Raw genomic sequence first — 13,074 nt, forward strand, 5'->3', positions numbered from 1 at the left:
GCAGATCGTGAAACTTCTTAGCATCTGTACCCCCATGAACCAATGCCTTATAATACATCTCTTTCGATGTATTGATCTACTTCATATACTACTTTTTACATATGTGTGGGATATTAGTAAATATATACCTTGATATATACCTTATATATAATGCCTATCATAACCTTCTCCCCTACTGATTTTATTTCTCTGGAGAATTCTAATTCAACCAGCCAAATGATACATTTTTATCAAGTGCTATTTTTTTTAACTTTTATTTAATGAATATAAATTTGCAAAGTACGACTTATGGATTACAATGGCTTCCCCCACATACCGTCCCTCCCACCCACTACCCTCCCCTTTCCCACTCCCTCTCCCTTTCCATTCACATCAAGATTCATTTTCGATTATCTTAATATACAGAAGATCAGCTTAGTATACATTAAGTAAGGATTTCAACAGTTTGCTCTCACACAGAAACATAAAGTGAAAAATAATAGATGATTTTTTTTTTAAATGATGATGAAATCAGATCAGACCTATTGTCATGTTTAATCCCAGTGAGAGTCAAGTTGGGAGTTGATAATTTTTTTTTTTTTTTTTTACAGAGGATCATTACTTACTTAATGTTCTCTGTCTTCTAAGTCCAATATTCTCTCTTCTGCTTCACCCATTCTGTTTGTAAGGCTCTCTATTGTGTTTTTCATTTGATCTATTGAATTCTTCACTTCAGTCACTATCACAGTTTCCTGTTGTACTAGTTGTTTCGTTTCATTTTGATTCCTCCTTAATATTTCATTTTCACGAGAGAGATTTTCAATCTTGTCCATTAAGGATTTCTGTAGTTCAAGAATTTGTTTTTGAGAACTTCTTAATGCTCTTATCAATTTTTTGAGATCTGCTTCTTGCATTTCTTCTATGTCATCATCCTCATAATCTTGAATTGGGGTGTCTTTTTCATTTGAGGGTGTCATGGTGACTTCCTTGTTTTTATTACCTTGGTTTTTGCGTTTGTTATTTGTCATATTGGAGATATTTGGTTTCTTCACTGTGGTGCTTTTTCTTGTTATACTATGACTCTAGATTAAGTGGACTATCTGTTTTTGATGGAGCCTTAGGGCTTGAGATGGGTGTGGCCTGAGAGCTCTGTTTGGTGTGCCAAAGGTGACACTCCCAGGTTAGGCGTGGTAAACCTCTCTCTCTCTCTCTTTCTTTCTTTTTTTTGATTCAAAAGGGAAGTTATTCTGCACAGTTGAACGAAGTTGGAGGTAGTTAGCAGGCAAATGATATACCCACAGGAGCCAGAGATGGGAAGCTCTTTCCCAAGGACCACACAGGGAATCTGTTCGGCCCTCAGAGTGGGCTCAAATTCTCCTTCAGTCTCCCACTGGGTTGCCAAAGTTACAGAATTGTAGCGTCTCTGTAGAGTGCTCACGTGAATTCCATGAGTTCTCTCCCCGACCGTCTCTTTTTTCACAGTCTCAGTTCAGTAGCACCACAAATTTACTAGGTCCTAATCTCCTGTTAATTCGCCCCGCCCAGAGTCAGGTTTTTCTGCTAGGCTCAGGGCCGATGCAGACCTGAGGTCGCTCTGCTTATGACGTATGTCCAAGATGGCGCCTGCTCTTTGTCTTGCTCGCCCTTGAGAGGTGAGCGGAGAGAGAGAAACCTGTGTCCGTACCAGTCACCTTTTTTTTTTTTCCCTCTCTCTCTCTTCCAGTTAGCCTGGTGAAGTTCCCCCCCCCCCCACCCCGGGGGTCGTTCCCTCTAGTCTCCTCTCTCCGCTTGCCTGCCGGTGTCTCGGGCTATTGAGGTTGGGCTCACCTCGCGTTCCAGCGCTGGTGTGTTGAGTCTGCCACTGGTGTCCCGAACTGTGGGCTCCCACGCTCTCCACGCAGGTCCGCTCCCCTTCCAGCTCTGATGTGTGGACTCGGAGCCCTGGACGTCCCAAGTCTCCCCGCTGTTGTCTGTGTGGCACGCACTTCCCTTCGAGCACTGGCGCGCAGACCCTGCGGCTTCCTGCGGCTCGGTCCCGCGGCTCGGCTTCCGCGCGGTGGGTGACCTTGTTCTCCCAGTAGGTCCTCCGATTCACGGCCACTCGATCCAGAAGAGTTTCCTCTGCAATATTTTCCTGGTTCTTTTTTCTGAGGCTACCGTAACTCCCCTTTTATTAAACTAAATTTTCCCGGACTATCGGTGCGTGCCCTCACTTTTCCGCCATCTTGGCTCCACCACCTCTCAATTAAAGTTTATTAGAGAAAATAAATAAAGAAATTGGGGGTTGTTTTTGAATGCATTGGATAGCTGAGAGTCTCTCTTTTAAGAAATAGAAGATATGTGCAGATTAGATTGGTATCAAATTAAACACATAGCTAAATGTTGAGAAAGTGGCATTTGGAACTCTGGAACATGGGCTAAGGATAAATCTGCACACATTTTATAAAAGGGAGAAATTCTTTCTTTTTTAACTTTTATTGAATGAATATAAATTTCCAAAGAACAACTTTTGGATCATAGCGGCTTTTTCCCCCCATAACCTCCCTCCCACCCCCAACCCTTCCATCTCCCACTCCCTCTCCCATCCCAATAAGACCACAAGGAGTAAGTTACAGCTTATGTTTCTCCCTTGGGTGAATTAAATGTGTATTTTATGCTCTTATAGGCAAAATAAAGTCATTTAATGCAGTTGGACTAGAAGATAGTAAAGCTGAATTATTTACTTTCAAGCACATTGTTACAAAAATAAATCTTATATTAGTTAGACATATTTTTAAACAAATTTGTTATTTTTAAATATAGGTGTTTTTAAATGCTTCCCCAGGTAGTTTTAATTAGGTAATCAATGATCATTAGGCTTTATGAAATACATAGGCTCAATGGACTTAAACTGCTTTACTGTTCTCCACCCCAGCCACTTCCTCATAGATGTCCTTAATTTTTGTAATCACTTTAGTGTATTTACATTTTGATAAAAGGAAACTGATGTTTTTTCTATACTTGAATCCAAATTAAATTCCTAATGTTTTTTGCTACTGGCAATTTCTAATAAAATTCAATCCTAAGGAAAGTTGAATAATAGAGTGAAAAAAATTTTATATTTATTTTGGAGTGATGGAAACACCAGGGGCAGAAAAAAGAAATCATGGGTATTGGGGCGAGTGCTAGTTTAGGAACAGGAAAACCTGGGTTCCTGACTCCTAGTTCTGCCACAAACCTGCTGTGAGGCCCATTACCTAAAAAGTTCAATTTCCTCATCTGTAAAATGAGGGCACTATACATATGTAATTGTGACAGTCTCTTCTCTTTTAAAAGTCTCTATTTCAGAAGACTTGCCTGTGTTGTCAGCCTGAGTGGGCTACCACTGTGAGCTAATGAAGATGGCATAATTGAACTTTCTGGATCTCAGTGAATCTACCTGTACACTGGATTTTATTGTCACACAGATATACCTGAGGCTTCTAATGTGCAGCGTGAGAGTTACCTACATACAAGAACAAGTTTAAGGTCAGGGATAGGAGAGTGTCTGAGAAAAGAGGAAAAGGAGAACTATTTGAATTTAAAGATGGATGAATCCGGTTCAAATCTTCTTTTGCCACTCATTTGATGAGGACTTCGGAGAGCATCCCTCATTTTAGGAGGACCTTAGTTTGCTTCTATGTAAATGTGAGAAGTTTCTCTGCTACTGGGGGCCAAGAAACCACATGGGTGTGTGAAATCACAGCTAATGTGAAAACTTCATGAAGGAAAGAAGCTTCTGTCTATCATGTCTTGCATGAGAGTGACTGTTAACCAAGTAGTTAAATGGAACTTATTCTTCTTTCTGTGTTGTTCCTATCGTTGATATGGACATCAGCGAAAAAGAAATTCCAAAAATATAGGATAGACAGAGAGAAATCAAAGGTATTTGGTTTATTATGAATACATTAGTTTTGAGTGGTCAGTGGTTTTTATGTCATCCTTATGTGACAGATATTACTATATCCAGGAGGAAAAAATACTCCCAACTTACTAAGAATGATGAACCTTCGAGTCAAACATTTTTGCTTAACTTCTCCATATAAAGATGGGTTTTCATTCTGATACGACCAATTCATCCTGTGCTCATCATTGTGAATAAGCTGCGGTTATTTAGACCAGTAACATAATGATTAATTCAGTTTTCTGGCTTGAACATTCTTTAGGGGCTATGGAGCCCCTTTTCCTTTGTAAAACAAATTCCAGAGTATAAAGACACATCAAATCATCAAGGGAGAGACATATACTTTCTTGCAGCCTCTGCATGGCTCGCTGTTTCAAACACAGCCTAGGTGAATTGTAAGAACTTTAATTGAGTAGATAAAGAGGTCCTCATAATTATAAACTGCAGTAGGTGTAACAAGAGGCTAAATACATAGCTGTGGTTTTAATTAGCTGGTGCTTCAAATTAGTAATGTCGGTTTCAGTCAGAAATCAGTGACGTTATACACTGAAAGCCTCATCACCATGTAGTTCATTCTTCATTAGACCTCGCCATGTGAAGCTTTCAATACAACGCCATGCTGAGTGAGAAAGGAAAATGTTGGAGATATTTGGTTGCCTTCCAGGAACAGTGGAACTCTATGGAGATTAAATTCATTCTCACCATCGATATGAGAATTAACTGTTCTTTGTTATATGTGTTAAAAAATGCAGCAGGCAGTTTTGCTTGCAACAGATAACACCCGTGAGCACACTCAATCTGCTATTCAAATTTGCATCTGGAGTTTGGTAGCTAATGAACTGATGCAAAATGCAGCCAAGAGCCTCCTAACAAATCAAAGCCAAGTGTAAAGCCCCGAAAGTGCCCTTACTGCTGGCCGCTTGAAGGGTTGTCATGCAAGTTGAAGCACGTTTCTCTTCTCCTCCTTTTTTTTTTCCTTTAGGGTTTTAATTATATCTTTCCCTCAGAGGAGAAGGAAAGTAGTTTGCAAAGCCAAGAGACCAAAACACTTCAGTTCTCTTCATTGGAGAATTAAATGTGATCTATGGGCCTGTCATTGTGAGCTGTCAGGTGCATGAAATGAACGGATAGCTAGAAAACTGACATCTTGCTTGCATTACTTCTTTTGCTTCTTGTTTGGTTATGGACAATCATTTGCTATGGAAGGCAAAGAAATTAAGTGTCCTTCCCCTTTGCAACAAACCTTCTACTCCCACTAAATATTCTAACTTGTTTTCCCACCCCTATCCTGACACTCTGTCTTTCTTACATTTTGGCAAATTGATGGGTTTGTATTACACACATCCAGTATATGTGGCATAGAGGCACAGTCTCATTCTCCACACTTAATGGAGTGAAGATGCCCTGAAAAAATGCCAGATTCATTCCACATCAGACTCCAACATAGACACTGGGACACATGGCAACTGTTTGGGGCTCTCATCTCAGCTTGCAAACAGAAATGAAATGATAGCATGAGAAAACATGGTATGTTTAGAGGGTTTCTGAGACTAGACAAGATAAGGCTGGTTTTTAATACCTGGACTTGGTATCTTCTTGACCAGGCATTCTGCAGATATGTGGCATGGGATTGGAGTAGGGGTTTGCATGTTTTCTTTGCTTTTCCCAGCCAGTGGTACCATATGCCAAACGAATGAGTGGCCCAGTAAGCTCTTATGTATCTGGCATTGTCTGCATTATGAAAGTGCAGTGTGAATGTAAGCATTCTATAAATGTTGCCACTATTTAAATATAGAGCAATGAGTGTTATTTCTCCAAATGATATGGCTATCAAAAGACACTTTGAATTTGACAATTCAAGAATTTCTGTGGCAAAAGGTAAATTAAGTGCAGTGGCACCACACATTAAGAGTGTATCAACATCTATTTAAGCTGCATAGATACTTCTTGCTCTAGGCTTCTATGTTATAAATTAAAGTTATGCTACTCATGAGCAATCTAACTTACCAATTATAGGCATTAAGCATTATGGTTTTTCTTATAAAGATTTATTTATTTATTTGAAAGACAGAGTTACAGAGAGACAGAGGCAGAGAGTGAGAGAGAGAGAGAGAGAGGTCCTCCATCCACTGGTTCACTTCCTAGACAGCCACAATGCCTGGGCCGATCCAAAGGCAGGAGCCAGCAGCCTCCTCTGGGTCTCTCACATGTGTGCCAGGGCCGAAGGACTTGGGCCATCTTCTATTGCTTTCCCAGGCCATAGCAAAGAGCTGGATCAGAATTGGAAGAGCCAAGACTTGAGCCGGCACCCATATGGGATGCCAGCACTTCAGACGGCAGCCTTACCTGCTATGTTACAGCACCAGCCCCACATTAGGTTTTTGTTTTGTTTTGTGAGATTTTATTTATTCATTTGAGAAGTAGAATTACAGATGGTGAGAGGGAGAGACAGAGAGAAATCTTCCATCTGCTAGTTCACTCCCCAAATGGCCGCAATAGCAGGAACTGTGCCGATCTGAAGTCAAGAGCCAGGAGCCTCCTCCAGGGCCCTCAGGCTGGTGCAGGGGCCCGAGCGCCTGGGACATCTTTTACTGCTTTCCAAGGCTATATCAGAGAGCTGAAGCAGAGAACTGGATCTGAAGAGGAGCAGCCTACTGGTGCCCATGTGGGGTGCCAGTGCCACAGGTGGAGGCTTAACCCACTGCGCCACAGCACCTGTCCCCCGGCATTAGGTTTTGAAATTTATTCAAAACCTGTCAACTTGTAACTTTACATCAGTATATCTCTTGTAATTTCTCTTACTATTATGTTAATATGCATGTCAATTATCTAAGTCTTAACACAGTAATATTAACACGAGGAAGGAAACCAATATCTATACAGCACCTGCTAGGAAATTTATGTACAATTGATATATGTACATTCATATAATTTATTTTATATAATTTAAATTTACCCAGCTTGGATAAGGGTAACATCATGGATAAGGGTAACATCAAAAGCAGGAGAAAAAAAAAACAGTAAATAAGGGCTGGTGCTCTGGTGCAGTGTATTAAGCTGCCATCTTCAGTGCCAGCATTCCATATGGGCACTGATTCATGTCCAGGCTGCTTTACCTCCAATAACACTTTCTGCTAATGACCTGGGAAAGCAGTGGAGGATGGCCTGAGTATTTGGGTCCCTGCACCCACATGGGATACGAGGAAGAAGCTCTTGGTTCATGGCTCCTGGATTCAGCCTGGCCCAACCCTGGCCATTGTGGCCATTTGAGGAGTGAAACAGCTGATGGAGGATCTGTCTTCCTCTGTCTCTTTGAAACTCTGCTTTTAAAATAAATAAAATAAAATCTTAAAAAAATAAAGCCATTGAACAAAATAAAATTCAATACAGATTGAGTATTATGTATCTGAAATCCCTGAAACCAAAAGTGTTTCAGATTTAGCATTATTTTGGGTTTGGGAATATTTGCATATATATCATAAGATAGCTTTAGGATGGGACCCAGGTTTAAACATGAAATCCATTTGTTTCATATATACCTTAGATTCATAGTCTGACCATAATTTGTGCAATGCTTCTGGTGTGCTTGCATTTTGAGGTCTAGAGTGAAATTTTCCAACTGTGACATCATGTCAATGCACAAAAACTTTAAGGTTTTGGATTTTTAGATTAGGTATGCTCAGCCTGTACCATAGGACTTAAAGACTGATTTAATTAGCAGAACTACATGATGAAGAAAATAGTTGTTTTCTTAATAGGGAAGTGTTTCATTCTGTAACACCTAAGTGCCCAGAATATATGAAGGATCTTGAAACAGTTCCTGGAAAATGGATTTAAAGATTAGTTCATTTGAGTGCTAAAAATTTTGAAATCCATGCATCCATGCCATTTTTGCATATTATGGATTTTCTATGCACTCTTTGAAGAGCATTTGTCTACATGGATTTTTTTTAAAAAATACACCAAAATAAACTTATCTTTTAATTCAGTTTCCTTCAATTCTTGGAATCAGCCCGATATCTTAAATGTTGTCTCAAAGCTTTTTATATCCAAATGGGAAAGCCTAAAATATAAGAGTCATAGAATAAACAAATTTTTATTAACATTTGTGCATTAAGATCATTCAAGACTTTTGATACCTATCTTTTTTCATTGTTATTTAATGGTTGTTTAAACTAGACCCCTTTTTTATGAAGAATTTCCCCAAAAATCTTCCAGTTATCTTTGAAGCAAATTATGGGAAGACCAATACAACAACAACCACACAAAAAGGAGTGTGGGTATTTAAGTGATTTATAGTTGTGTGTCTATGTTTCCAAAAATGTCCTTAGATTTTTGTGTGCCTTTATTAAAACAGACTTATCCTGGCTGTGGGCTCAGAGAAGAATTCTAGTTTATCTGTACCTCCATGGTTTGATAATTCTTTTCCCCTGGGACTTTGTGACATCTGTGGATTCTGAGCCCTAGGCAGTTGGCACCACAATGTAATTTTAATTCAGTACCTTTCTGCACAGTGGGAAGCATGTGATTGATTCTAAAAATCAAACAAGGACAAGAGAAAAGAATTCTGCCATATTCTCCTGGTCATGACTAGAGTTTCTAATTTCTTTTTTCCCTCTTTTTAATTATTTTTCTTTTACCACTAACCTTTTCTTTCCTTTTGTCATTTTCTTTTCATATCAGTCACTATGAACAAGACCGTAGTGCACTTAAAAAGAAGGAATGGGAGCGAAGGAATCAAGAAGTCCAGCAAGAAGATGATCTCTTTTCTTCAGGCTTTGATCTTTTTGGGGAGCCCTACAAGGTAGCTGAATATGTATGTCATTCATCTTTCTGCAAAATGGTTGTCTGTTACTCATGAATCGACATTTAATTTGCCTTTAACATTCCCAAGTCACGTGCAGAAGAATATATTTTACAGCTAATATAAATACATATACTGTATTTGGGTAATTACAAGTTTCTGAGGAAGTCTTCAGAGACAAAATCCAACTTCTCTGATGAGAAGAGTAGGGTTTTCCTAACACTTCCTACAGCAAGGAATCCCCCCCCCCATGCATTCCAGGGCTTTGATTATCATAGAGACAACTCCTGAAGTCTTCATCAGAATGTCAATGCATGTTGCCTATTTCTCCTTCCAATCATTGCCACCCATCACAGTACCATTTCTATCAATTCCCATGTTACTTTGTTAGCAGATGTTCAGTGGTGTGAGTACTCTTTGAAAACCACTCTTCAAGAATAAAGGAAAGAATGGGCCATCAAAGAAGGAGGTACTTTTCTCTGAAGGGAGGAGAGAACTTCCACTTTCACTATGACCTTGTCTAAATCAGATCGGTGTTGGTGAACTCAAAAGGCCTCCATAGCCTTGGCAACTCATGACAAGAGCCTAGGGTGATTACTGACGCCATAAACAAAAGTGTCAATTTGTTAAGTCAACAAGAGGAGTCACTGTGCACTTACTCCCCATGTAGGATCTCTGTCCTTAATATGATGTACACTGTGAAGTAATGCTATAACTAGTACTCAAACAGTACTTTACACTTTGTGTTTCTGTGTGGGTGCAAACTGTTCAAATCTTTACTTAATATATACTAAATTGATCTTCTGTATAGAAAGATAATTGAAAATTCATCTTGATGTGAATGGAATGGGAGAGGGAGCGGGAGATGGGAGGGTTGTAGGTGGGAGGGAAGTTATGGGGGGGGGGGGGGCAAAAGCCACTGTAATCCAAAAGCTGTACTTTGGAGATTTATATTTATTAAGTAAAAGTTAAAAAAGAAGAATAAAGGAAAAAGCCAATAATTTTTTGTGGTGGTAAATAATCATAGGTTAAGAAATTGCTTCAACCAGATTGAGATAGCGTAGTTATGCTAACTTTTTCATGTATTCTGGCTAGTGTGTAGCTCCAATAACCATTATACTGCTATGTCTGCAAGTATTGATTTCACAATGACTGCCTATGAACTTTCTATCTGAGGTGGATATTTGGAGTGACTGGAAAACGATTATGATGAAAGAATCTTATTCAACTGCTGGCAGTTGATTAGTTTTCATTGAAATTTAGTAACATTGTAATTTTCTATAGTGAAACAAAAATAATGTAATAAATAAAACAGAAAATTTTCATTAGTTGAAATTTTATGAGAACACTATTTAACCTACAGAGACTTTTGGAAAAGAGAAGTTCTTGAATGAGGACAGTACAGGGCCCAATGCTACTTTGGGGTAAAGGGTAAGTTGACTGAATTGGTGACTAGTGAGACAATCAGTTTGTTCCCTTGTTCAGAACAAGGAAACAGTTCTTGATTGAGACACTCAGGTCACTTCCAATTTTGGTATGCCTGGAATAGACTTAGGTAATGTAAAACTATTGGTTTGTGAACTGTCAATAATAGTATAATCCATAAAAATGTATTTTTCTTGTATCGGCCACTTTTAATTTATATTATACATTTGAATGTGTGTATTTAGATATTTGATTCCTTTAACACACAATTATTGAAGGATTACTGCATACTAGTCTCTTAGACTGGTGTACAAAGAGGAATAATTCTTAATATCTGCACTCACGGAATTCCTAGTCCAGTGGTAGAAGTCATCATGAACAAATGACGATATGGCTGCATAATGAGGCTATTACAGAAACAGACAGAGAAAGGATCAATAAAGAGTTTGTACCTCACTCCAAAGAGTTTGAATTCTGTTCTGTACTTGAAGAGAAGGCATTACAAATTTTTAATTCATGGCATAGCCAGGACAGATGTACAATTTAGAAAGATGATGTTGGACAGGACATGGGAAAATAGAGGAAGGTTACAAATCTATTTTAATTGCTAAGGGGACCTTATAGTGGCAAAGGTTCAAGGTAGAAGGAAGAAACTGAAATGAAAGGATTGGGTGTCTAATTGAATATGAGAAAGTATGGGGTAGGAATGAATGATTTTAAAGTTTTTGACTTGAGAGTATGGTAGTATCATTATCAAGTTATTCAAGAAGATAACATGGTTGTTGCTTGTAGAGAAAAAAACAATTCAGTTTTGAACATGTTGGGTTTGAAAATATCAATGTAATATCAAAGGGGAGATATCCAGTAGGCACTGGATATATGTGTAGGGAGCTCATGGGAGTAGCAAATTTATATTTAACTTTTACCTTTGTATAGGTGACAGTGAAAGCTGTGAGAATGAGTCACTGAGTGATGTTATGGAGTAAGAGAGAGACAAAGAGAATTCTGGGTAGTAGCAATATTTCAGGAATAAAACTGGTGCTGTGAGCAAGGTATAAGAAAATAGACTAAAAAGGAGTGATCAGAGAGGTAAGGAAAGTAGTAGGAAAGAAATATTTACTAAAAACCAAAGGATTTTTTGGAGGAATGGCCTGATAGTTGCATGAAAGACCAGCAAAGGCAAGAGCTATAAATTGGCTGGTGGATTTCTCAGGTAAGGGTAGCTGGTGACCTTAGGGAAAAGTCTTTTTATTTGTTGATGTGGTGGTTATTGTAGGGAGACAACCTGCCAGGGATTGGAGAGTAATCAGGTAGTGGTTAAGTAAAGAGAAGCAGTTGATGTGATTTTGCAAAGAAGTTTTGCAGGGAGGAAAGGAGAGAGGAAAGTTAGAAAGTAAAGGGAGCAACTATATTGAGGGAAGCTTCTTTTTTAAGTGAGAGAAATGTGAGCATTTTTAGAGTTGGATGGGAAGGAATCAACATCAATGGAGAAGGGTAAGTGGAAGATGCATAGGACAGAGTTGATGCTGAGTAGAGCAGGAGACCATTATAAATGACAAGATGAGGAGTAGGTGAAAAATCCTGAGCCAGGGGAAGAAGTAGAGAATGGAACATTAGAATGAGAAAAAAAGCAGGCAAGTTTAAGCAAGATTGGGGATAGAGCAAGACTGGGAGTAGCGGAAGGTCAAAGGGTGATAGGCATACTGTTCCTTCTCAAGGTGAAAGAGGGACAAACAGATGAGTTTTAATTCTTTGGATGGATGAAAAAATGAACTTTTCTCAGAGAGTCTATTCTTTAAATTCAGTGTCCACACCCATTCTCAACGCTATTATGAGATGAAGAACTCTTCATTTAGTCTTCCTTAATATTGCAAATCATGTTGAATTAATGGTCTGTTATCTTTAAGGTAAATGTATTCTCGCCCATCATATAGACATGCATTTATTTGTAGATACTAGCAGTATATTTTTGAGTAGGCTTTGAAGATGAAAAGCCTGTTCTTAACATTGTCAGAAGTTTTCATAAGTCATTTGTCTTGATACCACAAGGTTACATTAAGTAGAGACACAGATGGAAACATTTAGCCTTGTTCAAGGCCAGGCATGTTGTATAAGTAGCTTGTTGCTTTTGTACTTCTTTATGGGGAATAATCTTTGTTCTTTGGTCTAAACTATGAAAAAAGGAGCAATACTAACAGTTGGTTACCTAGTAATTCTTTTTCTCTCACCCTTGTGTTGATGATCAGTTGTCATTTTGTGCTGTTTATGTTCAGGATTCCCTGTGAGATCACTGAGGATTATGTATCTTTTCTTCTCCTATATTATGATATGAGCACTAATGTGCACTTAAAAGGTACCTTAGAAAAAAGACTCAGCTGGTGATACTTGGAGTACCTGGGCATGCTAGTGGCAGCAGGAGTCCTAGAACTGGCTCACAGTGCATTTTTAGAAAACAAGGAGACACCACAACCTTCCACTAGGGTTGTAATGGGAATACTTAATCAACTTAAAAGTAAAAATTCCTCATGTGGTTAATCAGGACTTTCAGGAAGCTTCTTGTTATCTCAAAGGCTTGAACATGGCCTAATCATTTGGCTTGTAGTGTCAGTAATTAATGATCTAGCCAAGTGAATGCTGGTTCCTAGAGTCTACTGCCCTTTCTTAATAGAAAGAAGAAATGGTGATCTCTTATTTCCTGGATGATTTCTTTCCTTTCTTTCCCTGGACCACCTATGGAATGGAAAGAATGTTGGCGACCCCCAGATTTGGTTACTGAGAGGGAATTTCTGTCTAGGGCTACCTGTGTAGCTTACATCTTTCAAATCTGAGTTCATATTATCCTTTTGAGAAGGAAGTCTTCAAACGTGCGTGAGAAATATAAAGCTGTTTGATACGTTTTTGCTAGTGTAGAAAGATTGGTGAGGAGTTGGCATGTACCACGTGC

At 38.8% G+C, this 13,074-nt stretch overlaps 1 protein-coding gene across 2 annotated transcripts in view; it reads left to right on the plus strand.

The window, feature by feature from the left end:
- AFF2 (ALF transcription elongation factor 2) overlaps positions 1–13,074 on the plus strand; it is a 592,065-nt gene that overhangs the window by 175,292 nt on the left and 403,699 nt on the right. For both annotated transcript variants that reach the window (XM_008273461.5, XM_051831608.3), the window contains exon 2: positions 8,585–8,705. In XM_008273461.5, the coding sequence (XP_008271683.3) occupies positions 8,585–8,705 (121 nt within the window). The remainder of the gene's footprint in view (positions 1–8,584; positions 8,706–13,074) is intronic.

Source organism: Oryctolagus cuniculus, chromosome X (assembly GCF_051225735.1).
Source record: "Oryctolagus cuniculus isolate XC-2025 breed Fujian yellow rabbit chromosome X, ASM5122573v1, whole genome shotgun sequence".
NCBI classification, from domain to species: Eukaryota; Metazoa; Chordata; class Mammalia; order Lagomorpha; family Leporidae; genus Oryctolagus; species Oryctolagus cuniculus.